Source organism: Protomyctophum bolini, assembly GCF_963924005.1.
Source record: "Protomyctophum bolini genome assembly, chromosome: 9".
NCBI classification, from domain to species: Eukaryota; Metazoa; Chordata; class Actinopteri; order Myctophiformes; family Myctophidae; genus Protomyctophum; species Protomyctophum bolini.
In genome coordinates, this window is record NC_137870.1 from 2,418,250 (window position 1) to 2,429,622 (window position 11,373).

The 11,373-nt window shown below is 41.2% G+C and overlaps 1 protein-coding gene across 1 annotated transcript; it reads left to right on the top strand.

Annotated features, from left to right (window-relative positions):
- Positions 1 to 4,062: 4,062 nt before the first annotated feature.
- On the top strand, positions 4,063 to 11,129 carry LOC308321515 (small ribosomal subunit protein mS23-like). The gene is made up of 5 exons (XM_080772445.1): positions 4,063 to 4,201; positions 4,873 to 5,067; positions 6,650 to 6,727; positions 6,959 to 7,085; positions 10,584 to 11,129. Exons 1-5 carry the CDS (start codon positions 4,158 to 4,160, stop codon positions 10,716 to 10,718), a joined length of 579 nt encoding a protein of 192 aa, XP_080628571.1. The 5' UTR covers positions 4,063 to 4,157; the 3' UTR covers positions 10,719 to 11,129.
- Positions 11,130 to 11,373: the final 244 nt, after the last annotated feature.

An 11,373-nucleotide genomic window follows, 5' to 3' on the forward strand; every position in this document is an offset into this window, starting at 1 on the left:
TGTGTGGAAAATATTGTGTTAAGGACACCTCGACACATTGGGGCTTTGGGGCTTCTGCTTCCCAGGTGGGAACAATTTAACACTTTTGACGTTTTACACAATCTAAATAAGTCTGTATATAATAATAAGTCTAATATGTCATAAAGCGGTTATGCCGTGATTACCCCCCCCCCCCCAAGACATGATCATCAGACACTATATCATTATTGCCACCGAAGGTCGCAGATTACTATGGAAACTTGCAAAACCCGGCAGTCGTTCGGTTAATCCCTGTTATATGCCCATATACTGTATATTGGCCCCGCCTGGCCTTACTAATTAGCACACATTTCACACCCTATCCGGACCGAAAAGGTGAATGAAAAAAAAAATATATATATCATGTATGTGAAAAAGGTCCATATATGGGCATTCCCACCCAGCCGATGCCCCCTAACGCAATCCCTGTTTTGCCCATATATGGAGATCTCTGATGTCATCAAGATTATAAGCCCATATATGGCAGTGTCAATACAGGGCCATATTGTGACCGTCTCATGATAAACCAGTGTGGTTTGCCGCGACGCGAGTCACACTTGAAAATGAACCAAGTCAAGGTACAACACATGGATCTGCATAATGTGAAGATCACAACACTGACCTCATCGAACCCTGGATAGCCATACATGGTTTGACTATACTATAGATCTGCAATATTATGGAGCCGGCCAGCAACTCTATATACATCTGACCTCACATCTGACACCAGATTACTAGTTTAACTCAAGCAGGAGTTAAACTAGTAATCTGGTCTCAACTGTGCCATATTAAGAAGCTCTGTTGTTTCAGCGTGACCTCGTCCTTTTATAGAGCGAGGTCGCTTCTCTCCCTCAGGGTGTCTTATTCGTACTATAGGAGAACGAGTTTTCCCAAAAAAGTGTACAGAAAGTGTTAATAGCACTTATTTGGCCACACCCACCGGTGCATTAAATATGCCTGGTTTTCAGGTGGCTGGTGATGTTGTTGTATGTCAACATTATGACAAAAGGGGAGGGGATGTTATTGTGATGTCACAATATGTCATGTGATTCAGGTCTTTTGACTCCAAGGCTTTCAGCTTTCAGGAAGAAACCAAAAATACACTATAGGGAGGACATTATTTCAATATTCTAACCATGCACCTGTTGGTCTATCAGAGTAATGTATATGATAGACACATGCAAAACAGAACAAGTATACGGTATAAGTGTATAAAGTATTTTTTTTATAATAACCCTCATGTCTAGTATCAGCCTCGGTTACTTGCTTTGACATAACAACCCTATAGCATTAACCTATAGCGGTTTTCAATGAGAAGGAAGTGGAATTTCCAAAAGCCGAAGAGAAACTTTGTGGACGGCAACGTTGTTAAATCTTCACACATGTGCAGAACGGCTGCAATTGTTTTAGGCATACAGTACAGAGCTGTAAGACTTATTATTTACTGTGAATTGCTATTTATCTTGTTCTGTATAAAGCACATGTTTTTATATACAAAGAAAATGTAAATAAAGTATGATCTTTATATGGGAGAGTTACTTCCATGCATGGTCCTAAATATATATAATACATTTTTGCCAGTATTTAACTATTTTGAAACATCTTTTTTCTCTCCCTACAGTCAAGTTATACTAACAACTATTCGGTTTAATACCGTTAATGATAAGAATATCATTCGGAATCGTCAATGAGCCGCATGAGTAAAATAAATGAAAGCCTTTTGTTATACAGTTGTTGCCCCTACAGTATACACCGTTATCCTGTTACATGTTACAAAGCCTTTCCACATTGGTACATAGATTCCGTACATAGATCCTACATCACTTGGATCTCCATATATGAAGCTGACCAACCTCGACTCTTCATCAGCTGGATCTCTGTATATGGAGCCGAACCTGAATTAACATCATCATCTGAATCTCTGTATATGGAGCAGAACCTGAATTAACATCATCATCTGAATCTCTGTATATGGAGCAGGACCTGAATTAACATCATCTGGATCTCTGTATATGGAGCAGAACCTGAATTAACATCAGCTGGATCTCTGTATATGGAGCAGAACCTGAATTAACATCATCTGGATCTCTGTATATGGAGCAGAACCTGAATTAACATCATCTGGATCTCTGTATATGGAGCAGAACCTGAATTAACATCATCATCTGAATCTCTGTATATGGAGCAGAACCTGAATTAACATCATCTGGATCTCTGTATATGGAGCAGAACCTGAATTAACATCATCATCTGAATCTCTGTATATGGAGCAGAACCTGAATTAACATCAGCTGAATCTCTGTATATGGAGCAGAACCTGAATTAACATCAGCTGAATCTCTGTATATGGAGCAGAACCTGAATTAACATCATCTGAATCTCTGTATATGGAGCAGAACCTGAATTAACATCATCTGGATCTCTGTATATGGAGCAGAACCTGAATTAACATCATCATCTGAATCTCTGTATATGGAGCAGAAACTGAATTAACATCATCTGGATCTCTGTATATGGAGCAGAACCTGAATTAACATCAGCTGAATCTCTGTATATGGAGCAGAACCTGAATTAACATCATCATCTGAATCTCTGTATATGGAGCAGAACCTGAATTAACATCATCATCTGAATCTCTGTATATGGAGCAGAACCTGAATTAACATCATCATCTGAATCTCTGTATATGGAGCAGAACCTGAATTAACATCATCATCTGAATCTCTGTATATGGAGCAGGACCTGAATTAACATCATCATCTGAATCTCTGTATATGGAGCAGGACCTGAATTAACATCATCTGAATCTCTGTATATGGAGCAGAACCTGAATTAACATCATCATCTGAATCTCTGTATATGGAGCAGAACCTGAATTAACATCATCATCTGAATCTCTGTATATGGAGCAGAACCTGAATTAACATCATCATCTGAATCTCTGTATATGGAGCAGAACCTGAATTAACATCATCTGGATCTCTGTATATGGAGCAGAACCTGAATTAACATCATGGATCTCCATAGTATAGAGAAGACAACACCGTCACTCTGAGATCAGCAGGATGGACGTCACGTGACCAGCTCAGTAGAATATAGTATAAGAGGAGCAGACCTCCCCAATTATAACAGATTCCAACAAACGCACTCGGGACTCGCCGAAGATCTCAATTCCCCAGAATCTATACCTTCTCCGCAGGATCTCCAGCAGGACTCTTCTCATGTGGACATGACACGACACGACAGGACACATCTCTTCCAGACTCTACCTTCAAGACCTTTGACCTCACGTAGAGGTGGAGGAGCACGATCGAGCACATCTCAATCTCAACCCATACGAGCCAATTGAATTAAGGTATCTGGCCTGAGATCAGATTCTAAAAAATGTCTTCTACATCCTGACGGTTTTCCATTCTGACCCGAGATCAGATTAAAAAAATGTCTTCTAACGTCAGTCGCTCTTCGATTTTTCAAAAACCGCAGACCTACAAGCTCGTAGCGCGCCACTCGGTGGCACGACATGATCGCTGCTAACAGCAAAATGGGTTTCCGCCCAAAATGGGTTAAGGTATCTGGCCTTACAACCCAGCTGGAGCCAGTTGCACCACGCTAAGATCAATATAGTTAGCTAATAGCTATAACTACTGTATATATAGGCTAAGATTGAACTTATATGTGTGAGGTGGTGCAACTGGCTCCAGATATGCTACCTTTGTACTTAACTTTAGGCCTACCATATAGGCATACCATATTCTGAATTACCAAAAAGAGGACACATGCGCATGCATGTCGTGCATGTGTATTGCGTGCGTGGCGCACACACACACACACACACACACACACACACACACACACACACACACACACACACACACTACACACACACTACACACACACACACACACACACACACACACTACAGACTACACACAGTACACTGAAGTAGAAATAAACTTCAAACGTAAATTCCATTAGGTGGCAGCATTGCAACGTTGCAATGCAAGCTACCATAATAAAACACCAAAGAAGAGTTTCTTCTTCTTCGTCGGAGCTGATGTCGGCTGCCCTACTACACGTTTATCCAGCAGCAATAATAACACACTTTCAATCACTTAATTGTGCTTTCTTTCTACACTAGAATGGCTGGCAGCAGGCTTGAGAAATTTGGGACAATATACACACGGTAAGCCACTAAAGGTTGACACATTTTGTTTATAGCTAATCCAGCTATAAATTCGATTAGCGATCTGTCTTGTGTGGTGCTGTGAACTCAATACAAGTCTCCTGTCAAGGTTATCAACTCCTCTTCTGCCAAGTTAAATACATACATGGGGTAGTGAACTTATAGCGACGGCGAAGGTTTTTCTTTTGTTTAGTTCTTTAGAAGAAGAAAACATTGTGAGCCATTTATCCCATTAAGGAATTATAGGGTCTCTTAACAGCGCTAACGCTAAGCCATGCATGCATTTTTGTAGCCCCGCAAGCAGAACCCGAATGTAGTAAAGTTTCATAAAAGCTTTATGTAGGGTTCCGAGAGGGGCTAGCATTTTTGTTGCTCTGCAGAACCCCCCGACGTACATTCCAGAACTTGCTTTTATACCTATATCATACCATCATCACAACATAAATTACAGGCCTTTATTGGTACTAATAGTGTCTGTCTGTCTGTCTGTAAATATTGTATAATTTGAATTGTGGACGGGTGGTGTGAATGATTGCTGCTTGCAAAATTGCCCGCATTTGTTTCTATAATGTTTTGAATGATTTTAGAATAAACTTTTATTATTATTATTATTATTATTATTATTATTGTTATCATTCATGATTTTCAATCACATGGTTGATTCCCTGCAGGGTCCGAGACCTGCTGCGCTCCGGGATCATCAAGCAGGCAGACAAACCCATTTGGTACGAGGTGTACAAGGCCTTTCCACCCAAGAGGAACCCCCTTTACGTCAGAACTTACCCCAAGTCATATGGACGCGAGTCGTATGGGAAGAAGGAGGACGCCGTGCCTGACATCTTTTACAAAGAGGACTTGGTTAGAGCGTAAGTATTATTATATTATTATATTTCTCCCAGTAGTGCTGGCTTTCAACAGCTGCTAAATGTATGCTCTGGATATGGGGTAGCGTATGATGTTAAATATAACGCCAAAAAGAGCGTAGTAATGTTCTGCAGAACGAAAGGGGATAAAGACCTTTCCTTTCCCTCCTTTTATTTATCAGATCAGGTGGTATCCATCTGCAGTAAAGCTAAATATCTGGGGCATGTGATAACTGACCAACTGTCTGATGATGAGGATCTGTATATAGGCAGCGCCGTATACTGTAATTACTGTATGCTCAGGCAAACATGCTGGGGAGGAAATTCCGCTCATGTTCACCTGAGGTTAAGGTTAATCTCTTCAGAGGAATACTGGACTACTCGCCCCGGTGCTTGCCCGTTTTTCCTCCTGGAATTTTCACCAGTGAGGGGGATAACTTTGTAATATGCTATTGGCTGTTTGTATTCTTTTTGGAAAAATATAAAAAGATACTCCTGTGGAAAGGCTATATTATTTGACTTATATTGACCCTATAAACAATTTAGTATTATTTAGTATATGTAAGGTTTTGCCCCCTCAAATGGTACCTCGTCAGATAATCCCCACATATCCTACAACAACTTCTGTGAAACAGACTTTACTGTAGTAGCTTTTCATAAATTATATTTGTACTTAGGCTGTCTGCTGTCATGAAAGTTTATAGTTAGAGAAATTCAAAGTCCAGCCGTCTGCTGTCCAGCCTCTCCCACCCACCCCTCACTGGGGAGAGTTCTGGGAGGAAAACAGAAACTGGGCGAGTCATCTTGTTACCCTTCAGAGCATACTGTACTCCCCTCTATACCGCCCCCTTGTGGGTAAAATATAAGAAAGCAAGTATGTATAAACTGCAGGTTGCCTTTAATGATTGCATGCGTATACTATTGAACAAACCGAGGTGGAGCAGTGAGTTGTTCTGTAGTGTGGGAGTTTACGCCTTTCATGCCTTACTGAGAAACTTAATGTATACATTTATGTGTCTCAATGAGTCTAAAAACTGCATAATTATGCTGCTATGTAACCCCAGCTTCAGTAGCACTAGGTACCGGTCTGCTTTTTGGAATCACTGGTATGAATGTTTATTGTAAAATTATGTTTTTATGGGTTAGGGGTGTTTCTTCTCTGTATGTCGTGTTTTATGTTGTCTGTTATTGGACCTTGAGTCTGAACAAATAAAGTTGATTGATTGACATTCTTATATCGGGGTGGGTACAATTACGAACGAGCACAATTTGAGATGTTTGTAGGTATAAATGCCAGTAGCTCGGCAGGTTTCCGAAACACTCAGACCAGCCCCGTTTGGTGTCGTCACAAACATGTTCAAAGTCACTTAGTCGCACCTTTTCCCTAATTGGGATGCTCAGTTTTGAAGCTAACTGCAACAGATCGTCTTGACCATGTGTGTACTTGCCTAAATGCATTGAGTTTCTGCCATGTCTTGGCTGATTTAGAAATGCATTAAAGAGCAGTTGGACAAGTGTACCTGATTTAAGTGGCCAGCGAGTGTATATTTAATGTTTTATAATGAGAATTAATGTCTGATTTTAGGAAATTCTATGAGGTGTATGCGACTGGACCTAGACCATTGGATCTTTCCAGACTAAACTTCGTTTCTTCATGCCAAAGGTATGTCAATGTATCGTTTTTTTTATTGAATTAAAATTGCGATAATTAAAGCTATCCATGTAATAAAAATGAGTAATAATAAAGAATTGTCTTTTCAGTGTGTAGCCTTTGCAATAGTCCAAGTACTATTATCTTGACGGATTACTGTGTTAATCTTTATTATTACATGTACCACTGTAAAAATATATAGTTTTTCTTTTTTCTTCTGGGTTCTATTTACATCCTTTTAAGGTTTGTGGAGAGGTACACAGAATTGGAGAGGAGTGGGTCGCTGGAGGAATCCAGTTTGTTTGAGGAGACTGCAAAGGCCCTGCTGGCAGAAGGAGTTGTGTTGAGGAGACGAGACAGAGGTCCCGCGGTGAGAGGCATTCTCCTTATCCCGTTAACCCATTCTGACCTGAGATCAGATTCTAAAAATGTCTTCTATGTCAGTCACTCTTCGATTTTTCCAAAATAGCAGACCTACAAGCTCATAGCGCGCCACTCGGTGGCGCGCTATGAGCTTGTAGATCTGCTATTTTTCAATAGCTAAAGCATAACATAATGCTAACACCAAAAGGGGTTTCCGCCCAAAATGGGTTAAGACCTGAGGACGATTCTACAAATGTCTTCTAACAGTTTTCTGGAAAAACCCTCATGTCAAGCAGTGTTGTTTTAGTTTTTACAGGACTAAGTACGTGACGTTGACGAACGACACTAAAATAGTTCGGGACAAGACTTGACGCTGACGAGTTAAATCATCTGTTTGATGACTATGACGTTGACGAGATGCGTGTGTGTGTGTGTGTGCTATCGTTGACGAGACTAGACGAAAATGTTAGTGGATTGACGAGCAAAGTTTTAAATGCATGAAAATGTTCCGCCGACAAATGCTGCTCTCACTGCTATCCTCCTCTCCTTTCCTCGTTGGTCACGCCCATCACTACACGCATGCATAATGAGAAGTGAACGGTGGGCCGGCCCGGGTGGGGTGGTTGTTTAAGGTTTATACCGCTGGCTGGCCTCTGGTTTGCGGCGCACCAAATGAGCTTCAGTTCATATGCTAAATATTTGCGAACGTAGTGAGCACTTACTATGAGACCTAGCAGATCATGTCTGTGTGTGTGTCCCCCTTTGTGCCCATATATGGAGCTAAGTGATTTGTTTGTGATTGATGCAACACACTCCATATTTGGACGTATAGCTGCTTTGGGGACTCCTTATATGGTTATGGCTAAGTTAAAAACTTAACTTAAAAATAACTTAACTTAAAAAAAAAATAACTTAAAAATAAATCTTAAAAAAACCCAAATATGTACGAGCTGCGTTCGCTTCCCGCGTTAGCACGTCTTACTGGTTATAAATCGGATTATCACACGATAGACTGCAACATGACGAAAACAGTTGCACCGAGCCATCTCGTTAAAACCCAGCTTGCTGCGATGAATAACCTAATCTTTAGGCCTATTATCAACGTCATATAGTCACCAACCGATCCATATCATTCTGTAGTGTATGTTCTGACCACGCAATGTTACAGTCCACTGCAGGCTATTTGATTTACAAAATGATTAGTATTATAACCGCCGTCCCTCGGTGCGGCAGCGGCGCTCCTCGTTATATGTGCCCCATTTAAAATAACAGATCTCTAAGCTGTCGAGACACGCCATGAGCGTGAGGTGCGTGGATGGTTTGTAAACTTTGTAGGCTATATGTTTGTTCTTTTGGACACCGAACGGGGACGATACTTGGGGTCTTGGACATAGCTTCACTTCAGAGGAAACTTAAGGGGAGCTACAGTACTCACCACCACTGCAAATGGAATCCATTAGAATGATATGGAAATGGTACATTAACAGTCTAACGTGAGCTACATGAATCTTTTATTTCGGCGATAATAGCACCGTTCTCACTCTCACACAGACACTGAACCATGACGGCGCGTGCCGCTCATGCGTTGGCCATGCATTAAAGTGGTGTTTTTTTTTTTTTTTACTAAAACTGGACTGAAACCTTTTACGTTTTCGTCGACTAAAACGGACTAAAACCCTTAGGAGTTTTCGTCGACTAAAACTATCAAGGATAGAAATGACTAGGACATACAGTACATGGGGGGACAAGGTTGGTGGAGGGTGTGTAGAGCCCAGGATCACATTAGATGATTGACACGGGGGTGAAAAATGGGTTACAAAATCGTGGGATAAAAAATATATATTATTATATTTCGTCCAAAAGACTAAGACTGACTAAATAAATAAAAAGCCTGCCAAAAACAACACTGATGTCAAGGACCCTCAAATATATATGTAATTGGCCGCCGACCCCCCCCCCCCCCCCCCCCCATCTGAAAATACTGTATGTAGTTCCAGTGACCTCACCAGAAGCAAAGATTTGAGTTAAAAATGTTCGCTCTGAAAGAATATATATTCAGAGGTTTGAGCCACATTGTCACGATTGTTCAAAAATAGCATTTTTAGCATTTTTAATAGCATTTAGCTATTTTTCAATAGCTAAATTATAACATAATGCTTAGTTAAAACACCAACAGGGGTTCCTGCTTAAACAAATCACAGTTTTCTATTACTGACTTATTGCGCACAGAAGGGTAGGCTAACTGATGTTTGCCATGGAGGACAGAGAACGTGTTGCAGCATACTTCTATGAAAAGCCGGAAAGGGTCATAATTCGTGTTCCTTTCCCTGGCAAATTATTTTTTATAGCGTGGCTCCTAGGATGGACATTGGGCACATGCAATATACAATATTATATGTGGCTTTTTGTGTGTGTGTGTCAATATTTTTTTAAACATTTTGTCGAGGGTTTCAGATCCACCATCCCACTGTCCTTCCATATTTGAGAAACACTGACATCATCGATACAGTATGTAATCAACATGATGTCAGAGATCAACCAGGAAAGACACAATGTTATTTGACCCCTGCTGTTACAGATGGCATTTATAAATGGCCTTTGGATAATTATTATGCAATTTTGTACGCAAAAGACTATTTTATTTTGGTAGGATAAAGAATAAAATAATGGGGTCTAATAATCTTCCGTGTGGATCTCGGATGTCATGTTGTCATAATATTTACAACAATAAGACAAGAATCTACTCTTGATGATGGCTTGCCCCCCAGGTTCCATGCTATGAAAAAGTTAAACGTGCGTCTGTGAAAGACCTTTTTATGCAGCAAGTAGCTTAGCAAAGCCTTCTATATAAAATGCTTTACAGCAGTAGTGTAGTCTGTTGGACACTGAATGACAGTGACGTAGACTCCGTGGGGGCGGCGGGGCTCCAGCCCCCATGAGGAATTAGACCTCGGTTCGGCCCCTTTGTACCGCGGCAGGTCGTGACGCGCCCGTTCGCGCAATGCTCGTCTTTGCATTGACTTTGTATGCAATGTAATCGCGCCGCTCTAACCATCCAAGTCTGAAGTCTGAACGACTCTTTTGTCCTCACTGTCCGGGGCAGATGACTCGGTGCAATCATGGCATTTTTTAACATGCTCTTCTGTTTGTAATCTAAACACTGTGCCGTGGGACACGTTTAAAAAATGTTACAAATAAGTGGGGGGGCAAGCCGGGCCCCCCCATGACGATTATAAAAACATTTTGTATGCTGAATGATTAGGGATTTTCCTGTTTGTATAGCAGGTTCGTCAAACATTACTAGTCAAGTTAAGCAATTAGACTTCCGGTCAGCGGACTTCAAAATAATAACACAACGGCATTAACCTTTTAATATTGGGTACATTTGTTGTGTTTTGATGAATAACAAATATTATTATGACAAAGATGTGACGATAAACTACAATTGTACCTTAAATCTGAACGCCCTCCCCAAAAATGTCCCCTTTTGGCTTTTCTCCTGCAGGTGGCAGCAGAGTCCAGGAATCCAGTGCTGGGGGTAAAGCTGGCAGACATACTGGAAGAGCAGCATGGAGCCGGTTCCGCTGAGAAGCAGGAGGACTCGGAGGTGGTGCACGCAGCACGGACGTCTCCACAGTGACACGCAGCACAGACGTCTCCACAGTGACACGCAGCACGGACGTCTCCACAGTGACACGCAGCACAGACGTCTCCACAGTGACACGCAGCACGGACGTCTCCACAGTGACACGCAGCACGGACCTCTCTACTGTGACACCAGGACAAAATGGTTGCAACCTTTCCTCTGCATTCACACACCCGCTGTGTTTCTGACATGGAGGATGCACTTAAACAATTCTCTCTTAAACCCATTTAGACCTGCGGCCGATAAAAAAATAAATAAGTCTGTATCTTTATATCTGTATTTGGACGCGGACCCCCCCCCCCCCCCATCTGAAATTATGTAGTTCCAGGGACCTCCCCATGGAAGCAAAGATTTGAGTTAAACATGTTCACTCTGAAAGAATATATATTCCTAATTTGCACCACATTTTCACGAATGTTCTAAAAAAATTGCAGATCTACAAGCTCGTAGCGCTGCACTCGGTGCCGCGCTATGAGCTTGTAGATCTGCAATTTTTCAATAGCTAAAATAGCTAAAATAATGCTTAAAACACCAAAAGGGGTTCCCCACCCCCAAAATGGGTTCATGTGGAGGGACGGTTGTTTCTTTACAATTTTTATTTTATTAACTTTATTTGTAAATACTTTTTTGGTGTTGTCATAACTTCCAA

Bases quoted from the DNA above. Each gene is read 5' to 3' on its own strand.
- LOC308321515 (XM_080772445.1), top strand. From the start codon at position 4,158: ATGGCTGGCAGCAGGCTTGAGAAATTTGGGACAATATACACACG. The intron at 5,068-6,649 runs GTAAGTATTATT...GTCTGATTTTAG, and splicing joins AAAGAGGACTTGGTTAGAGC to GAAATTCTATGAGGTGTATG. The intron at 7,086-10,583 runs GTGAGAGGCATT...TTTCTCCTGCAG, and splicing joins GACGAGACAGAGGTCCCGCG to GTGGCAGCAGAGTCCAGGAA.